This window comes from Sander vitreus, chromosome 16, assembly GCF_031162955.1.
Source record: "Sander vitreus isolate 19-12246 chromosome 16, sanVit1, whole genome shotgun sequence".
Lineage (NCBI taxonomy): Eukaryota > Metazoa > Chordata > Actinopteri > Perciformes > Percidae > Sander > Sander vitreus.
In genome coordinates, this window is record NC_135870.1 from 3,251,142 (window position 1) to 3,272,706 (window position 21,565).

General features: G+C 41.5%; 1 protein-coding gene across 1 annotated transcript in view; it reads left to right on the top strand.

Moving 5' to 3' along the window:
* sez6l (seizure related 6 homolog (mouse)-like) overlaps positions 1–21,565 on the top strand; it is an 89,719-nt gene extending 68,154 nt beyond the window's left edge. Inside the window, exons 10-17 of the mRNA XM_078271354.1 lie at positions 163–359; positions 13,552–13,746; positions 15,573–15,764; positions 18,706–18,900; positions 19,964–19,999; positions 20,329–20,443; positions 20,727–20,832; positions 21,536–21,565. Coding sequence (XP_078127480.1) covers positions 163–359; positions 13,552–13,746; positions 15,573–15,764; positions 18,706–18,900; positions 19,964–19,999; positions 20,329–20,443; positions 20,727–20,832; positions 21,536–21,565 — 1,066 coding nt within the window. The remainder of the gene's footprint in view (positions 1–162; positions 360–13,551; positions 13,747–15,572; positions 15,765–18,705; positions 18,901–19,963; positions 20,000–20,328; positions 20,444–20,726; positions 20,833–21,535) is intronic.

The window sequence follows — 21,565 nt, forward strand, 5'->3', positions numbered from 1 at the left end:
TCTTACAGTAGCTATGTTACTTTATACACTTATTGACTCACTCTTTTCTTACTCATTTTTTTGTTTTTACTTTTGAATTTGACTTTGAGCAACTGCAACTAAACAATTTTCCCTGAAGGGATCAATAAAGTGTTCTGATTCAGATTCTCTCTCCGTCCTCAGACTGAACATCAGTGACAGCGACATGTTGACCATCACCGACGGCGACGAGGTCACGGCTCGCATCCTGGGCCGCTACGTCGGGGGAAGCGGCCCCTTCAAGCTCTCGTCCACCACCCCCGACCTGACGGTCACCTTCCACTCAGACCCAGCGGGGCTCGTCTTCGGCAAGGGAGAGGGTTTCATCATCAACTACATGGGTGAGAGTTCAAACAACAGTTCAGATTTAAAACCACATTTAAAACAACATAGGTTGGACAATGAAGTCAGTCTATCTATCTATCTATCTATCTATCTATCTATCTATCTATCTATCTATCTATCTATCTATCTATCTATCTATCTATCTATCTACCTACCTACCTACCTACCTACCTACCTATCTATCTATCTATCTACCTACCTACCTACCTACCTACCTACCTACCTATCTATCTATCTATCTATCTATCTATCTATCTATCTATCTATCTATCTATCTATCTATTGAGATCGCCACCTACCTAGCGAGGCTGTTTGTTTCAGCAACTGCAACAATTTGAATGAAGGAAAGGCTTTTAGATAGATAGATAGATAGATAGATACCGTCAAACCTCCTCCCTATTTTACCGCGTTATACGGTATTACCGTGACTAATTAAAAATGATGACGTAAGGCTCAGACGGCGTCACCAAACTGTTGGCTTGTGCACCGTTCAGAAACTGAATACCAAACACTAATACTGAAACAATAATAACATAACAACAACTTACAAAAAACTACTTTCTCCTCCACACTGTCACGTGATGACAACCACACACAATTAAAAAACTAGCAGCGGCTGCCGCCGCAGCAGCAGCATTTTCACCACCGTCGTTTTACATAATTCAGCCGAACTCGTATATCATAACACCTCTCCCTTAAAGGTACAGTACCTTGGTGAATGTCTCTTTCAGTCTTACTTGTGGGTCAACACAATTTAATATTTAATCCTCCATTTTTTTTAATGACGGTATTCAAACTGATACCGTTGCTATTTTTATACCGTATTACCGTATTACCGCCCAACCCTATTGTTAAGTGATTACAAAGGTCTGGTATGGACTGACCATGTGATGCAATGACCATGACAGGGTGCTATGGTAGACTGTGTGCAATGGTGGTAGTGCAAAAGTGAACAGTGCAGGGATTGAACAGTGCAATAGCTTATTATTAAATATTATATAATATTGTTAAATATTAACAGTAACAATATGTAACAGGGAATACGTTGTTATGACCACAGTCCAGATTGTGTAGGACATTACATTGAATGGAGACAGCCAACCACCTATGATGTTTTACAGCAGTTAATATTTTTCATTCATCATTATAATAAGATATTTCGGGGGGTTGCATTGGTCAGTTTTGATTATTGTGGGCCAAATGGCTAGTGAATGTTCAAATTTGACCAGCCACTTTAATAGATTACCGTTGTTTTTTTGGCTGCTGACTGAAGCAAATCTACCAGCCACTTGCATATTTTACCAGCATTTGGCTGGTAAATGGTGCTCATTTTGAACCCTGGTTGTAACCCCTCACACCCTGCGTGAATGAAACCGATGAGTACAGTACTAGAGTAATTGTACTTTGTGTATGTTTTTAAAGATTTGCGTTCTCAGTAGGAACCAAAGGGCTCGGAGCTGACAGGATCTAACACATTGATTTCGGGTTGATTCGTTCCACTGATTCTGTGTTTTTCTTGCGATTTACTGACAAAACATAAACAGAAAAAATAACACCGGCTTCATCCTTTTAGTCATCTTCATTCATTCCGTTTTCCCGTTCGGTTTCACTCAGCCTTTTCTCCTCAAACTGTCGATTCAATTTCCCCCCTTCCCTTTTCCTCTCCTCTTTATTTGTCGTTCCTTTCATTTCCCTCTGCCCTTATTCAATCACGTCCTATTTGTTGCACCGTCTCACAACGGCTCTCATCTGCACACAAGCCCAAAGTTTACCAAGCAGCCAAATACGCTCGCTCTCCCCCCTCCTTTACACACAGCGCTTCCCACATCCAACACCTGACTCCAATTTAGAGACACATACTGTCCAATTTACTTGTCACCCTCGGGACACCACACACGTTTTCCCAGAGGAGTAAATCAAGTAGACACAGCGTAAATACGTAGGCTACTCTCTTTGATTATATGTGTGTGTTTGTGTGTGTGCGTGTGTGTGTGTGTGTGTGTGTGTGTGTGTGTGTGTGTGTGTGTGTGTGTGTGTGTGTGTGTGTGTGTGTGTGTGTGTGTGTGTGTTCGTGCGTGCGTGTGTGTTCAGGGGAATAAATTACCCACCACACACGTTCAGGCAGCACGGAGGAGGAGAACTGAGTCAACAGAGAATGAATAATTGATCCAGGAACTTCAACTTACAAATTCCCTGTAGGCCTATTATATTGTACAGTGTAATGCTATACAGTACGCTGCCCGATCCATCATCAAACATACATATGCAGACACGAGTCCCAACAGAAGGGATTGGCAATGCTTTTTTTCCTCTCTTTAGTTTAGTTTAGTTTAGCGGAGTTCTTTCGGCCATTTGTAACTTACAACATTCAATGCACTAGTAATAAACAATAAATAAACATAACAGTATTGCTTTTACTTGCAAAAAAAAAAACCGAAAACGAAAAGTTGTAGGCTGAAGCTTGAGCTAATTCACCTTCTTCAGTAGCATGAATTATTATTTTCATTCATACGAAAAAGAAAGTAACGAAGTAAGGAAAGACACTAATGGCGCTTACCCACTGCTAGTACCAGCTCTACTCGGCTCGGCGCAATAAACCGTTGGAGTCATTTATTTTTGAAAAATATAGAAATATTCTCTGATTCCAGCTTGTTAAATGTGAATATGTTCTCGTCTCTTCTCTCCTCTGTGACAGTAAACTGAATATCAAGACATTTGAGGACGTCATCTTGGGCTTTTTAGGAAACTCTGATCAACATTTTTCACCATTTTCTGACATTTTAGAGACCAATCAACTAATCCATTCATCCAGGAAATAACCAACAGATTCATCGACATCAATGAAAATAATCGTTAGTTGTATTAATGTTCTGTATGTCCTTCTTGGCAGAGTGGATCCTGGAGGTGGTTTTGTTTTGTTCTTCCTCTGTTCTCGTCTGTTATTCACTTGAGACATTTTAATCAACAGAGCAGAAAATGTGCCTGTAAATGCATGAATAAAAAGGGAAAAAACATAAACCGTCTGTGCGGGAACATAACAGTAATCTTCAGCTGATTCAACTGCAGTAAATTGCTTCTCGGCAGGCAATTTCGGCAATGTACAAAACCAAAAATATAAACTCAGCGAGAGTACTTGACAATAAAACTAACCATTCAAATAAAGAGTTCTTTCTAATGAGTTCAGAACATTTGTAATACAAAAGATTATTGTCTTGTGAATCAACCAGGGAAGTTTCATGGTATTAGTTGAAATGTTTACCTTGGCTTAAAGGGTAACATTATGTAACCCTATGTTACCATGTTTTTGTGTCTAAGTGACTGATGGGAACAACAACCTTTGACATTGGTCCAGTATCGAGATCGCTGCAGTCGGCAGTGGAGAAACAAGCTACAATGTGCAGCTTGTATTTACTTTCACAAAAGTGCTCATTTTGCCGCTGACAGGCTCAGATTAATATTCTAAGTGTCTGACAACATTATGGAAAGGATCCCTACAGAGACAGACCTTTAAAACCTCTTTGAGACCTTTCTGTTTAACCAGAAACAGCTCTGAAGTCGCTAGCGTTAAACCCACCAGACTCCATTTAAAAAAAGCAATACTTTTAGCGTGTATAGAGCCAACATATTTTCACATGTAAATCAGTAAACTATGTGTTTATTTCAACCAAAACTAGAGTTGTGATGTTTGGAAAAGTGGAAAGACGACCCAAAAGGGCTTTTCATAATTTTATTTTGTCTCTCCTGACTTTGAATGAAGTGTATTTTACGATGCTAAAATTACCGTTTATTTACATGGAGTCTGGTGGGTTTCGCGAACACAATTTTGTGGATGTTTTTATGTTTAAAAAAAGGATCTTACTCTTTAACAGAAAGGTCGACCTCCTTAGAAATCCTTTCCATAATGTTGTCAGACACTTAGAATATTAATCTGAGCCTGTCAGTGGCAAAACGAGCACTTTAAGGTAAATACAAGATGGACTATTGCTCCGTTAACTGACATTGTAGCTTGTTTCTCCGCTGCCGACTGCAGCGATCTCTCTTAATACTGGACCAATGTCAAAGGTTGTTGTTCCCATCAGTCACTTAGACACAAAAAAACATAGGAAAATAGGGTCCAGGTTGAAAAAAAGCGGTACCCTTTAAGAGCAAAAGCAGGAAAAATAAAATGCACATAAAGTCAAAAATAATAGAGGACAGAAGTATGTGTATATATACACAGTACAGATGTGAAATCGGACCAGGTACGCCCTCTCAGTATTTTGTTAATTTTGGACAATCCCAAAAGATATTGGTGTAGTCACTAATTTTCTAACCGCCTACAACATAATTCAGTTCAATTCAATTCAGTTTTATTTATAGTATCAAATCATAACAAGAGTTATCTCGAGACACTTTACAGATAGAGTAGGTCTAGACCACACTCTATAATTTACAAAGCCCCAACTATTACAGTAATTCCCTCAAGAGCAAGCATTAGCGGTAGCTATTGCGACAGTGGCGAGGACAAACTCCCTTTCAGGAAGAAACCTTGGCAGACCCAGACTCTTGGTAGGCGGTGTCTGACTGTGCCGGTTGGGGGTGTGATGAACAGTACGAACATACTGGTGCTGATTTATTTCCAACAAGTCCTCCAAACCATACGATGATATTGGTCATTTGTTCCTACCCTCTAATACGACCAGGAGGCATAGACATATATAAACTGGACTAACAGATCCCGTTGCTCTGGACAGAGACCAGTGAAGGATATTAGCAGTACTTTTCCGGTGATGACTGAGCATTACAAAGCGTCCATATTTTACGAGATGGGTGTGAGAACGTGTTGGAACCCGGGTCTCCTGGGTGAAAGCCCTGTGTTTGTTTGACTCATCCACCACCCCAACCAACCTCCTTACCAGGACATTTGGCGCTCTTATACTTCCTCACCTTACTTTCTGCTTTGCGAGAGCGCCACCACTATAAAAGTAAATATAGGTCGTAATTGCTTCTTGAACAAACAACCTATGGGAGCGTTTTCAGGGAGGACAGCCTCTCCATTTCACCAGTGGATGTTTTTGCCTACCAGCTTACTAAAAAACTAACTTGGTTCTTAGATTTTGTGGAAATGAAACTAAACAAACATAAGACTTTTTTTTTTTATCATGCTCAATCTCCTTGATCAATCTGAAAGCCGAGCTGTTTGTGGCTGTGGGTGTTATTACATTTGACCGGGAGATCTAAATCCTAAAGCTTGTAGAGACAAACATGGCAAAAAAGTTTTGTGCCAGGCACTTTTAATCAAAGATGAGACGAATTATTGATTGAAAAAGATCTTCAGAAGGATCAAGAGACTGCTGCTGCATCTCTGTAATCAGTTCATGCTGCTGTGTAAGGCCTTTTCAGATACAGCACGAGAAGCTTACACATGAATCAGGGCAAAACATGCATCCACTGTGAGTTTTTCATTTTATAAAGCAAAAAGTTTTCAGCCAATGAAAAGACACATCAATTGGGAGCATCTAGTTTGATATTTTTGGTTCTAATGAGTCCGTGTAATGCAAGAGATTCATTAGGAGTCTTTGTGTCTGTCCACCTGATTGCTATCAAATCATAAAAATATCGATAGTGTAGTAGCACAGATGTTGCAGAAAGCTTTTTAATTGCATATAATCCACGGTTTTGCACTTTACGTTTTTGTCTGGTGATAGGGTTGAGAGACAGGAGACTAAAGCCGTTTTCTCATTTAAACTCAGGACAATAACCAAAGAATCAGGTTTGTTAATAGTTCGGAGTGTACCTCTCTCACATGTATCACACAACAGGAGATTGACCATGCCAGACACTACTCCCTGGAAATCCTTTTGGTTTAGGCAGTGGTGGAGGAAGTACTGAATCTTAGTACTTAAGTAAAAGTACAAATAACCAGAGACATAGTTACTTTAGTAGAAGTACCACAATGACAACCCTACTTAAGTAGAAAGTAAAAAGTACCTGATTTTAAATGTTCTGTAAGTATTAAAAGTAAAAGTACTTGCATAAAGATTTATTCTCTTAATGTCTATATATATATATATAGCTGAGCTCTCATCTCCGCCCATAGCAGCAGCCGTCAGGGCGCCGCCAGCGAGTTCGGCAGCTCCACTACCCCGCGGCGAGCTACGGGGATCACCGTCACTTGCCATCCCTGACCTGCTCACCCACTCCCACGTCGGGCTTCGGGCCAGCTCGTGCCGTACGTGACGGTCAGGAAGACGTTTTGGCAGGGGGAAAAAAACTGATCAGAAAATGTAACAAAAATGTAACGGAACGTTGTAGAAATGTAGTGGAGTAGAAAGTATAATTGCTGCAAAATGTAACAAAGTAAAAGTCAAAAGTATGCACTATTGATTCTACTTAAGTAAAGTACAGATAGGTGAAAAATGTACTTAAGTAAAGTAACAAAGTATTTGTACTTCGTTACATTCCACCACTGGGTTTAGGCGAGCAGTGGCGCCTGGGTAGAGCGTGCAGGAGGCAGGACGTGACGCAGATTACACTGCGGTCACAGAGCCGGTTTGTAATTTGGTCAGAAACAACGGAGTCTCTTGCGTTCCTTGAATCTGTCTGACGATTTCGGCGTGCCAGCAGAAGCTCCCGAATCTAGTTGTCCCTCCAGTTAGACATTTTTGTTACGCATCTCCCTTGGATGTTTTCTAACAGTTTGGCGGCAGCAGCATGATAGAAATGTCATCGACAAGCCCACTAGCTCGCTGTGAATTCTCCGGACAATTAGCTGCTCTGTTCACACATGGGCTCAATCGGACATGACACAGTATATGTACCCGGGAGCTGGCGGGGTAAAGAACGTTTGATGTCCGGGTAACGTTTAGATAAGTCCAGGACTGCAGTGCATGTGTGAAAGGGGCTTTAATGTCAGCAGATGACAAATCTGGCTGAAATTTTGCAGGTTCCAAAATTAGTTTGGGGGCGACTTAGTCCATTTAGTGTCTGCCTGGCTTAATGTGGGCTTAAGTGTCCCTAACCACATTCACAAATGCCTCTTCCATTTATCTTATATTTTAAACCATCCACTTGTGGTATCAAGTGCCATTCTGGGACTTTTGGGACCATTATATTTGCAGGAAATAAACTGTGGCAGAAACGAATGGGAAATGCTTTCTGTTTCATCGTTGTTGATGAAACAGATTGTCCAGTTAGACATTTCCGTTGGCGTCTTCATGCAAATCACCCTTGTTCTTCTTCTTCACTCTCTGATTCGGTTTGGCGCCAACCGCATGATAGAAACCTAATCAACACGCCAAGTCTCGCTCGCTGTGAATTCTCTGGTTCTCAATAATGTATCCCTGTATGAAGCATGAAGCTCTCTGCCTCGTAACGTTACTATTCCACTGCTCGTTTTTCAGTCAGTTATTGTAAAACCTCAGCTCCGCGACTTGCCGGATTAAATATCAGGTAATAATCAACTGTAAAGTAGCTACACTTTTTAAAGGATCCTGGGGAAAAAAAACGTTAACACCAACACTTAGTGGCAAAATCCATTGTTATGTCCGCAAAATTATTTTAGATATAAGTTCAAGTCACCACTTGCACCGTGCAACGTATTACTTTGTATTATGAGTCTGGAGATCCTTCTTTCTTGTTGAAGGGGAACTCTATTGTTGGGACACGTTTGTTTTCTATGTTAATAGAGTTTGGATGCTTTCAACGGTTTGTTCGAATTCTGCATTAGCAAAACACACAAAAAAATTATAAAATGATAAATCTTTACCCGGACAAGTGAAACGTAAATGTACTTGTCCAAAGGACAAGTGCCTCAAAAAGTTAATGTCGAGCCCTGCTATTTGGCTAATGTATTTTAAAGATGGAGGCGCTACATGGCTGCCGTCATTCGAGCGAGTCGCTCGTACGTATTCTGAATGATTCTGAATGTCAGATTCTACGAGAATACTTTGATTAGTTGGTGAAAGTAATTACACATGAATGAGCTCATATTTGTGAAAGAACTAAGAATCAATTAAAAAAATTACACAATGTAGGTTTAAGGTATTCCTTATATAACCAAAACAGTATGTTCGGTTATCTTACTACACAGGTAAAAATAAGGCAGAATTATTTATTTTTTTATTTATTTTTTTAGATTTGTTGGCACTTATTTGGTTACTTTGCCATTTAAAAAAAAATAATTGTCACAATGAAAATAAAAATTGTTATAGATCAGTACATTTGTATGTAACTTTTATTGTTTAAAAAAATGTCAGAAGAGACCGTTGGCCCCCGGGCATCTTTAAAAAAAAAAGTACCGGTGGTGCCAGAGGAGCTGGATTTATTTTTAAATGGCCTGCTTCATGTAGTTCTACTGGAACATAGTAGTAATAGGTCAGTTTCAGCAAATATGACAGAAAGTTACTTTTATAAGTCTTACCTACTGCACCTTTAAGTAGCGACTAGCACTTGGTTCAGTCATCCACTATAATTTCCACAGGGCTGCTTGAAATATTATTCTCCTTATCTGCACTTCTCTTCCTAATCTAGTTTGGGAGCCACAATGCAGTTTATATTACATTACATGTCATTTTATATCATTATTATCATCATTTTATATGAACCATTCTTTAACCTCTGCTTACTCTCTTGCCATCACATCTTGTAACTAATTATGGATGTTATGCTTTCTCCGGTCATGAATGTGACTAAGTGGCAGGCTGTATATATATATAGCAAAAATATTACAGGTAAGGAAATAGGTTATTTTAAATTACATTCCACTGGTCATAGTTTAAGTATTTTCTTTTGAAATGTTGTTGTATTTCTATAGTATTATTATTTTTAATTAATTTATTCCATTTTTTAATATGTCAGAGAGTCCATCCGCGTACCACTAAAGGGAGCCCTAGTGGTACATGTACCACAGTTTGAGAACCAGTGGATTAGAAAATAAACCATTTATTTACTTACGTTCATTCTTGACCGTGAGAATAGAGGTATATATCAACCAATGTTCGAATTACGAGGAGCTTGGGGGGGTCCGACCCCCCTAGATATGAGACTTGGACCCTCCCAAAAGGGATGAAAATAATAGTTTCGGGGGTACTGAAAAAAATGTAATAAAATATAATGTTAGCCTATCCAAAATTGTATGTATTTAAATGCAGTATTACCATCACATACCAACAGTTCATGAAATAATCTAATGAAATACGATTTTCAAACCCTCACTCCCCATTGGGCTGTACCATTTCTCTGGTACGTTCAGTAGCAAGATCGCTATGGTTTAACCGGAGGTCTCCCTTCCACTCAGCGGCCACAACCATCGCTGCTGCTTAGCTTAAAAACATTAGGCCTACAATCACACGCCGTAGCAGGAGCTCCATAGATATACTGACACGGGGAGAGGTTTAATAAGGCAGTTCATCATTTTGTGCAATGTCATTCTTATTGTCTTAACAAGAGGGAATCTGCACTAATATTCAGGGAATTTCGCATATAGATTAGTGGTTCTCATGTGTGTAAGCCTATATAAAATGGAGAGTGATGTCACCAGTCGAAATAGCTGTACCCCCCAGAAGCTCACGGTATAATTCAAACACTAATACCAACATAAGTTGAGGCTTTCGGCCGCATCTCATGGCCATGATCTGTTGTTTGCTTAGTGGTTATCACGTAACATTTCGTTACAAAAAATGCACATAACAAATAAAAAAAATAGTTTTCTGTAGCAGATGGACACAGCTGTGACAGATAACTGACAGCTTGTGATAATTTTACTGCGGGCGGTTTCAGTGGGAGTCTGATTTAAAACTGACTCCAAACGGCAGCTTCAGAGGCAAAACTGTTCTCGTCTGATATTTGAAAACCGTCCAACGCAGATACAATCCATCATTCTGTCACACGGTCAAGTAGTCGCACAATAAGTCCATCAATCTTCTGTGCTGCGAGGGATTCTTCCTCACGGAGAGCGTGTGCCAGCGTCACGTCTAAATCAAATGTCCTGTTGTTTGTCTTGTTTTCTTCATGACCCTCATAGATGCTGTGGAGGCGGAAACGCCAACGCAACGCCAATGTCATAAAGGAGCCATTAGGCCATTATCACATTTTGCCGTCCTTTTTTGACAAGAAAAAGTTGACAAGGGTGCTCTTGTAGTTAACAAAAAAAAAACAGCTGGCAGCGTTTTGGTTCCAAATAGCAGCTATTGTTGCTATAACAACAGCTACTGCTACGGTATCCAAAAGTGCTACGTGGAGCGTTGTTAGATAAAACAAATAGAGCCCAACAGTCCCGCCCACAGCCGACTCCGGAAGTAAGAATACAATACAATTTCTCCTTTGACAATTGGAGTATAAGCCATGAAAACGTAACCGTCGATGCTAGACTTAAAACCAGCTATGACACTAAGTGATTGTTTATGCTCATATAGACGCCAAAAGTTCATGGGGCACCAACCTTGTTTTGAGATAAATGTCTTTTATTCGCAATGTCTTGGATAATTCCTACATTAACCACAATCCTAAGTGTTTGTCTAGACCTACTCTATCTGTAAAGTGTCTCGAGATAACTCCTGTTATGATTTGATACTATAAATAAAATTGAATTCAATTGAATTAACAGCAACGTCTCTGATTTGTCCAACTCATTGTTACCATAGAAACGTTGACCGTACCCGTGAAACAGCGGACGGCTAGAGCGAGCTTCTGCCATTGAAGTCTCGTTTACGTACACGGTCTTGTACCTTTGCCTTTTTTTGCCGTTTTCAAAATGTTTTTTTGCGCCAAATCAAATGTTTTATGGTCACCATTCATCTCGTAGCTGGTTGGCTCGGTTCCAGACTTAAAACTCTTTATATCAGCAATTTTCGAAACATCAATGAAACAATTGAATGGGGAAAGACATTTCCGGAACCAGAGCAGTTAAAAAAGTGGCCAGTCACTGTTGAGCTCTATTGGTTGAGCGAGATAGAGAAAGAACAGAGAGAGGGATCGGTGCTAATGCCAACGTTAAATAAAACAACACGAGTTCCCTAAACAGGGGGCACCCGCTCATATTATATAACTCGCTGTGCTCCGACACTAGCCCACGTCTATCCAGAGACCAAGGATCTTTGGTCTATCTATTGGCACCTTCTCCATGTTTTCTTGTTGTTATGGAAACGACAGGTCTCACTACTCCGCTTGTCACTGGTCAGCTGTATAAAAAAAAAAAACTTTTTCAGAAAAGTTGGGCTGTTTTTTTTTATCTAACTACCATAAGCACCGCTCCCTCTCTCTGTTCCTTCTCGAGCTCGCTCAACCCATGGCTGTATTAAGAGAACTGGATACAGCGTTCGGCGGGAAGCCCCGTTCATTCCAAGGGGGTAAGCGTCTGTCAACAGCTCCTATGGCGCCATTTTGATGCTAACAAGCACTCACCCGCCGTTAGCATCCCATTGACTCCCATTCATTTTGACGTCACTTTGACAGCGAATAACTTTACATCTGAAGCGTTTAAAGACTCTATTTGTCCGTTGTTTATTTCTAAAGAAACACGACAATGTATAAAAGGCTCCATTACCTTGTACCTCACGTTATGGCTCCGTAGCAGACGTTTTTTTAAAAATAGGCTAACGATTGTGTCATAACCACGAGACTCATAGTAGAGGAATTACCGTATAGTACAGGAGAAGCTCTCAGGCAGTTTGGACTTACATTAGCTGTTTAAGTGTAATTACTAATGTTAACTATCATTTTAGTGATCAATAATTAGCCTGTGTCTATGTTATCTCCTTACATAAACCTATGCTCTCCGTCTCTGCTAGATTGGGAATGATTGAGATTTCTCTTGGCACAGCTACCAGAAGACTTACAACTTTGAGACAGGTTGCTCACGTCACATTTACGTCGTCTCTCTCAGTTGGAGGCTGCTCAGTAACGCTCAGCCATCACCGGGAAAGAGCTTCTAGTATCCTTCATTGGTCTCCGTCCAGAGACACGGGATCTGTTGGTCCAGTTTATATATGTCTATGGTTCATTCCAATGAGAGTGCTGAAAGCACATAAAGCAATCATGGAGGTCGGATCTTCCGCGTTGACTGGCCCATGACGTCACGATGGACATGGGCACCAGCAACAGTCAGTTTGTGTTGTCGTAGCAACCAGTAGCAACATGCTTGTTCTCTCGTCTCTAACAAGTGGCAAACTCATGAACTCGCTGTTTCATTGTATAAAATATTCACTAACGTTAAACATTGTGTGTTCGTTGTTCCTGATAGTTTACATGCTTATCTAAATAAACGATGGATGTATTTAGACAACCAAGGAGATGTAATTATTATGTCGTGCTACTAGTTAGTGCTAACTACTAAGGTTAGCCTGCTGTTTCGTGAACAGAGCTTCTCTTAATAACATCGATGGCTTCATCTCTCATCCACGTTACAGACTTTACAGCATACATACCATGGATGTATTAATAGAACACATGGTGAATTGCAACCATTAGCGTTAGCATTATCCATTATTACAGCTACAGGACCTCGGGAGAACAGTCATATGAGCATGCGCAGTGCAGTCTGCTCGCGTCCATTATGCGCGTTCATCATGCCTAGTTTAATAACTCTGGATTCGGCTACAAGTAAATGTTAAAAACGTGACGTTTTAAACTAGGACCCTTAAGTGTTCGGGCTGGTAAGTTGATCCAAAGTACCCCAAAAAAAATGATCCGCTGAAATATAGAAGTTTCTTTCGCCATGCAAAGTCTATGTGAAAACTCTCTCTGGGCCATGGGGTGCAATTCCACCCTTATCCGCTAAGCCCACGGTGGCTTTAAGACATGGAGCTCTTCCTGGGGGCTTGGGCTCAACCGCTTTGTTTTATCTAATGTTAGCACCGCTCCACGTAGCACTCTTAGGTACTGTAGCAGCAGTTGTTGCTATAGCAACAGAAGACACCCTTGGCTGCTTTTTGGAACCAAAACGCTGCCAGCTTCTTCTTTTTTAACTACAAAAGCGCCCCAGTCAACGTTTTCTTGTCGAAAAAGACGCCAAGTGAGATCATGGCCTCAAACCTTTTTTAACTTCAAAAAGACGCTCTGAGCAGCAGAGAAAAAACGTTGGCGCTGGCTTTGAAAACACGGTTTACTCCATAGGATGATAATGTAAAACAGACGCTGGAAGTTTAAAAAAAAGACACCATGTGTGAACATAGCCTTAATCAACTGTTTCTTTGTTTTGTTTTTACCCAGAGGTGTCCCGAAATGACTCCTGTCCAGACCTGCCTGAGATCCAGAACGGCTGGAAGACCACATCCCACATTGCGCTGGTGCGCGGGGCTCGGATCACCTACCAGTGCGACCCTGGCTATGACTTAGTGGGACGGGAGACCCTCACCTGTCAGTTAGACCTCTCCTGGAGCTCACAGCCGCCGTTCTGTGAAAAGAGTCAGTTCCACTTTTATTTATACATCTTTTTTTGTGTGTTTTTGATACCTGATAACAACTTTCTGGGGGGTGGTCAGCTTCATTTCACGGAGAAAAAGAAAAGAGAGGAAGCGACTGAGGCAACAGTGATGTTTCCTGCTTACTGTAACGTTACAGGACTCTCACGCCTCTCAAAAATAACATGGATGGTTCCATACAACACTCTTGAATGATTGAATTTTGGGTGTTTTATTCAATTTTATAGAATCTGTTTGTGCTGCCATTAAAAAAAGACAAGAAAAAAGGTTTTATATCAGTATCCTGACTAAACATTGACATCTGTTAAAGTAGGCTATGTGAGAATCCATCAACATACATTCCTCTGATCTTTCCTATTAGTCAAAGTAATTCATAATTTGGACTTTTTTAAAGCTATAGTGCGTAACTTTTTGATATTAATGAACGTCCGTTACATTCAAGCTGTTACCAAATGAGCTGCTACAAAGCTAATTAAGACTATCAGCTCCACACAACTCTCTCTGTATTTCTCAGTATGACTATGTTCAGAAGATTGTGGCGTCCGGTGACTTTCCCGCGCAGAAACTCGAGTGAAGATAATGACCTCTTCTGAAGAGTCCATCATGTTATTTTAATCCTCCGTGTCCTCCTTGGCTACCAACAACGCATCACGGAAGGCTTGTATCGTGTGGACGCGCCGACAGTGTTGTTGTCATTCATTGTCATCATAGAATTCCTCATGGGGGAGACAGAAACTATGCACTATAGCTTTAAAAAAAAAAACATTATGCTTTATAAACAGGCAAAACAGACTGGGTTAATTTTGACCCTGGAGGACAACAAGTGCATGGTCGACAGGAAGACAATACAAGGGTTAAATAAACTTTACCTCCGTTATAGGTTACAATACTTTTGAAATCTACTAGTCTAACTATGCATGGTGTGTTTAATGTGTATATACAGACTATTTTACTTTTATCTAGCTATCAAAATAATAATTTGGATGGTATGAATGTCTATTGGCCCTATCTTGCACCCAGGGCAGCGCAAAGCCCGACGCAAGTGTCTTTGCTTATTTAAGACAGACCCAGTTGTCAGTTTCCCGTCCAGCGCTCGCGTCACTTAAATAGCAAATGCACCTGCGCCCATCTGTGCGCCCATGGGCGTGCTGGTCTTACAGGGAGGTGTGTTCAGGTGCATTCTGGGCGTATTGCTATCTTGAGGCAGCGGAAAGTGATGGCGCCATTGACCAACAAAAACCTGGTCTAAAGTCAATAACGCAGCATTTCATTGTTATTTTAACAGAGCATTAGTAAAATGCTCCTAGGCTCGTGCACAGCGCGCACACTATGCTTGTTACACACACAGGGACGCGCAGCAGCACACACACATGCATACAATTACAATAAAAAATATTACAATGTGAAATAGTATTATGATATGATCTGCTCGCACGCTTTCACTTCACACACCAGCAGATCAGTTTCTTCTCCTGAAAATCTCTCCTTCTTGCTCAGCAGATCCTCCATCATAACAGCAATGCTCCAAGGTCCAAACGCGCCTGGCTTTTAAAGGGAATGGGAGATGATCTCTGATTGGTTTATTGCATGTTACGCCCAAAACACACCTATGATTAATGAAGACACTAAGTACAACCCTTTTGAACCATGTGTCTGGCACACAGACCATTTTTTCCGCAGTTAAACTAGCAAAAGTGGATTCCTATGCCATAAATGCAACTGCACCAGGCGATTCACACCGTGCGCTTAGATTGTTAAAATAGGGCCCCAAATATGTCTGTTTTTTCATATATTCCTCCTTTTTCTCAGTCATGTACTGCTCAGATCCTGGCCACGTGGAGCACTCCACCAGGTCTCTATCCGACCCCAAACTCTTGGTGGGGACAACCATTCAGTACAGCTGCAAGCCCGGCTTCATCCTGCAGGGCGGCGCCACCCTTACCTGCTACGGCCGCGAGCCGGGGACCCCTGTGTGGACGTCTCGACTCCCTCACTGTGTTTGTGAGTATCAGTATGGGTTTCTAGTGCAAAGAAAAGACAAAAAATGTGGAAAAAGCTGGTAAACTTGTCTTGACTGGAACGGTCCCATGGTTTATAGCAGAGATGGTTTAGAACCGATACGTCCCAACTCAGAGTAATGTCCTGTCTCTGGGTCACGCATACACAGTAAAAGAAATGGACACAGCCACGCCATATACTTCGATGGAGACCAGTGAAGGCACTTTTCCGGTTTTGTGCATACTGCGCAGCCTCAAACTGAGCTTGATGACGTAGCTGTGACGTGAGCAACACATCTGAAAGTTGTAAGTCTTCTGGTAGCTGTGCCAAGAGAAATCTCAATCATTCCCAATCTAGCAGAGACGGAGAGCGTAGGTATATGTAAGGAGATAACATAGACACAGGCTAATTATTGATCACTAAAATGATAGTTAACAGTAGTAATGAAACTTAAACAGCTAATGGAAGTCCAAACTGCCTGCGAGCTTCTCCTGTACTATACGGTAATTCCTCTACTATGAGACAGGAAGTCTCGTGGTTATGACACAATCGTTAGCCTATTTTTACAAAAACATCTGCTACGGAGCCATAACGTGAGCTACAAGGTAATGGAGCCTTTTATACATTGTTGTGTTTCTTTAGAAATAAACACAAAATAAAAAAAAATTAAAAAATAAACAAACAAAGTCTTTAAACACTTCAGATGTAAAGTTATTCACTGTCAAAGTGACGCCAAAATGAATGGGAGTCAATGGGATGCTAACGGGGGGTGATGACTTTTTAGCCTAGAATCTCCCCATAGGAGGTACGTTTTCCTGATGCTCGCTTACCCCCTTGGTGTCACGTTGGTCCGACATGGCCACGCCTCTTTAGGAGACTAGCGGCAGGTCCTGAGTGTGTTGATTCCAACGGGAGAAGTGAACATGAACACAGATTATGAGCGATTCTCTCGGCCCATAGTCACCAAAGTATATATTGGACGCATTTTTCCAGAACATATCTCCAGAACATTCTGACACTAAAACGGCATTTTTCAGACGGACATATCAGGATAAAATTAACTTTGTTTGAGTCGTGTTTCTGGCTCAGGACCAAACTCTCGCGAGATCTGGCAACACAGAGAAGACTAACGTCAGCTAACGTTCATGAACGCCCTAAAAAAACTAATCTCACTAATGCTAAATATGTCTTTTAGCTGTGTAAATATCTAACGTTAGCAAAAGAAAATAAATTATACAAAACCATCCACACGACATTCACTACACTTTCAAACTAGGCCACGCCCCTTTAGGAGACAGGAAGTGTGGACCGTTTCACACCATTGGCGCTGCTTGAAATGTGCTATCTTAATTATAGAGGATCTTTGGTTTAAATTAAAAAGTCAAAGTAAAAACTCTATTATCCCGCAAGGGAAAATTTCATGTGGTCTTACACATCTCCTCAAAAGAAAAAGAAAACACAACACTTTAAAATATGGTCAGTACGGACAATAGGAAGTTCTTACAAGCAATAAGCAATTCATAAGAAACCTACACTAAAAAAGTGTATCCAGAGGGCAATATTTGCAGCAATGAAATAAATTAAGAAAAAAATTAAAGTGCCAGAGAGTTGCATAATTGTGCAATGATGCAGTTAAAATACTAAAGTGCAGTCTGTGCACTTTAGTGCAGTTTGAAGGTAACTACATAAGAGTGACATGACATGTCATGAACGTGTCATAAACATTATAAACAAGGCATAATCGTGTATGGCATAACGGTTCTTTTAGTAAGTGTCATTCGGTTTTTGTCATGACAAGTTATGGTTAGGGTTAGGGTTAGGGTTCATGTGTCATGACGGTGTCATGACGGTGTCATGTCACTCTTATGTAGGTACCTTCAAGTAAATTGTTACCATAAATAGACTTCGGGCTAACAAGCTACACACTCAAACACACTGGCCATTTTCATTACTCATTGCCAGACCCTTAATCGTTTGGATTTGGGTCTGGATTTCCAGGCTACCTGCTTGGTACTTTTCGGAGAATGATTGTGAAGATTTACAAAGAATATGTTTAGGGCACTTCCTCTCTAACTGGGACGTTTTGGGACTGATTGGCTGGATAGCTGTGGAGGAAGTACACACAGAGATACACTAGTAAGAGCAAATGAGGTTTAACCATGTATCAGCTAATTTAAATATCTCACGTTACTGTATTGTGTCAAACAGTTCACTTCATTTAATATTATATGTGGCGTTTTCTTTTGCGGGGTGCAAATATTCCACCAATAGTTCCGTCCCCAGACTGTTTTGCAGAGCCAGCGCCGCTGCGTCCAGAGCTTAGCGCCACCCCGAGACGATGATGATCGGTTTAAAGAAAAGCAAACAACCCAGAGTGTTTTTTTTCCTCCCATCCAGGAATGTATCTGTGGTGTAGCCAGACCTTTACTCCACAGCGCTGTGGAGATAGCTCTGTCCTGTGATTTCAGAAAACCTTTCATGAGGAGAGACAGTTGCACATGGCAGTTAACTGAAGATGAGAGGCTCGGTCCCCGTGGCTGTGCGCACTAACATGAGTGGGTTCGTGTGATTTCTTGCCTTGGCTCTCTCTTCCCTCTGCTGACACAGATCACAGCCCCTCCACACACTGCTTCATCGCCTGCATTTTCCTCTCGGGACTGGCGATGTGTGTGTGTGTGTGTGTGCCTGCATGTGTGTGTTTTCAGGGATATTAATAATGTTTGTGTGAAGTGTTTGATATGTAAATGCCGTGCTAATGCACCGTACCAATCAGCCCTCCGCCACCTGGAGGAGGGGGGTGGTGATTATCCATGAGTCATGACACCTCAGCCCGAACCTGTCAGATCTGTCAGTCGAGCTCTGACGCAAAACCTCTGATTCGTGTTGAGAATCCATCCAGCTCTGCTTCATTTTGTTTTCTTCTCCTTCTCCTTTCTGTATCTAGCTGAGGACTCTGTTTCCTGTGAGAACCCCGGTCTCCCTGACAACGGCTACCAGATCCTGTCCAAGAGGCTCTACCTGCCCGGCGAGTCACTCACCTTTGTCTGTTACCAAGGTTACGAGCTCATCGGCGAGGTTGCAATTAAATGCATCCTCGGGAACCCGTCGTTTTGGAGCGGCCCACTTCCACTCTGCAGAGGTGAGACTTTTGCAGTTGTTTGTTTTTTTTAGATTTGAATGTGTGCGTGGAATGGATTTATGCATGCAAACAATATTCTCCAAAGTCTCTTTTGCCCCATGCTTGTTGATACAGATTAATCATGCCTCTATGCATGCTAATGACCATTCGCTAAACCCCTTTGCCCCAGTTTGTCCAATCATAGTTTTGCAACTTAGGCACAACATTTCAAGAATTAGTAGGCTGGTGTCCCGCTGTGTTAATTAGCCATTCCAAATGCAAAAAAACAAATCAGTGGGTTTTAATTAAATGGGTTTTTCATTCGATGCCTGAAATAAGGTCTGTGGTTAACACAAGATTAACAGATGTTCCTGTTATGTTCTATTATGTTCAGCAAATCAAAAACTTTAAAAGGTCCAGTGTGTAACGTGTTTAGTTGTTCATTATCAAAATCTGTGTTGCCCTTCACAACCTTCTCCTTTTTTCATGAATATTTACCACCACCATCAATTCCAAGTATTCCTTTTGGCTTGACATTTCACATTTGCGTTCACATGAACTGGGGTAGACGCTCCATGTTCATGCTCCATCTAGAAATACGTTAGCCGGTAAGGGACATACAGGACATGCTGCTCCGCCTTTCTGGTTTTCGCTGACACATGATGAACTCACAGGTGCTGCTAATGCTGCTAACGGGTATCGTAGCTTCCCGGCCCAGAAGGAAACATGGAGGACCACACGTATTCAAAATCCAGATTTCAGGAACAGGAGTCGTGCGCTCCATGTAGGCTGAGTCCTTTGCAGCGGCCCGGGTTCAAGTCCGACCTGCGGCCCTTTGCTGCGTGTTATCCCCCCATCTCTCTCCCACCTTTCATGTCTATCCACAGTGTCACTATCAAATAAAGGGAAAAGCACCCCCCAAAAAATAATCTTCAAAAGAAATACGTCATGGGTTTGGGAATGTTTACACTCCAGCAACTTTAGCGAACGGTCATTTCAAAGCAGCCTTGTTACAAATACAAACTCGGCAGTAAGTGTGATGTCAATTTTCATATGCACTGACTGACAGAATGATGTCTTGCAGCCAACCATGACTGCTTTGGCAACCATGCTTTGGAAGGTGAGTGTTATCTGTGTCTGTTGGTGCTCGCTCTCACACTGTGGCCTGAAAAGACCACACAGTTGGTTTACTGGACTGACAAAAAAAAAAAAAAACACTCAAACAACGCAAAGAATAAAAAGCACTTCACGCCTCATCTGCTCTGCCTGCATCTGCAAGCATCTGCCTGCCAAGTTCTTTCCCATTGTGTGTGTTTGTCCGCCTAACTGTCTGTATTCATTTGTTTATCTGTCAGTTGCTTAACCATCCTCGACCAGACTTTTAGAGGTTTTATTTGTTCTCTTGATGCCTTCTTCAATTAACCTTTTTGTTTGCGTGTTGTCTCTCAGTTGCAGAGGCGACTGCAGGCTCCACCCTGGATGGAGGGAACATAGCGCTGGCCATCTTCATCCTCGTTCTTCTGCTGACTGTGCTGCTCGGAGGGGCTTATGTCTACGTCACACGGTAAGATCCTTGACTGCTCAAGCTGGATTACGACCCTGGCAAAATGGGCAATTTCCTCTGGACTCTAGACCCGAAACCCCACAGGGTCACTTTGTGGCAATAGGTTTATGGTAAAGTGTTTATTTGGGAACTAAAGCATGATATCAGCTGGCATGAAAAGGGCTTTAGGACTCCTTTGCTTACATTTTTAGCTTTCAGAACTTCATCGTTACAGCCGATAATGTGTGACAATGTGTCGTTGTCTTAATATGTTGTTTCTCTTTTCCCTCATCCTCTCTTTTAGGTGCCGATATCACTCCAACTTGAGGCTTCCTCTGATCTACCCCCACCCTTACCGACAGATCACCGTGGAGACAGAGTTTGATAACCCGCTCTATGAGACCGGAGGAGTGAGTGTCCAGCACATTAAAAAAAACTGAAACTGTACATCGAGGGCCCAACTGTCCATACTACCTCACAGGGATCATTCATCTTACTTGTCACGACCTAACCACAACTCTGGGGAATCGTACTAGTTTCGTTATGTCTAGAAGCTTCAACAGGGTTTGGCTTTAGTCAGTTAGTGCATTAGAAAATTACAGAAACTCTAGTCCGCCAGACTGAAGGTAAGGATAAGAGTCCTACCTTTGTATATATTCAGTTTACTGTCACAGAGAAGTGAAGAAACTAGAAAATGTTCACATTTAACAAGCTGACATCAGAGAACTCATACCGATTAATCGATGGTTGGCGATTCATTTAATAGTGTTAAAAATACAACGAATAATCAATTTAGCCATTAATCTTTGCAGCTCTAGTGTTCAAGATTTATGATCGATTATACACTCACTTGCCACTTTATTAGGTACACCTGTTCAACTGTTTGCTAACGCAAATATCGAATCAGCCAATCCCGTAGCCGCAACTGAATCGTTTAGGGATGCACACATGGTCAAAACAAGCTGCTGAAGTTCAAACCAGCATCAGATTGGGGATAAAATATAATTTAAGTGACCAGGAGATTTAGGGACACACACACACACACACACACACACACACACACACACACACACTGCTAATACTGCTTTCCATCTTCTCTTTGATTGTCCACAGGACACTCGTGAATATGAGGTGTCGATATGA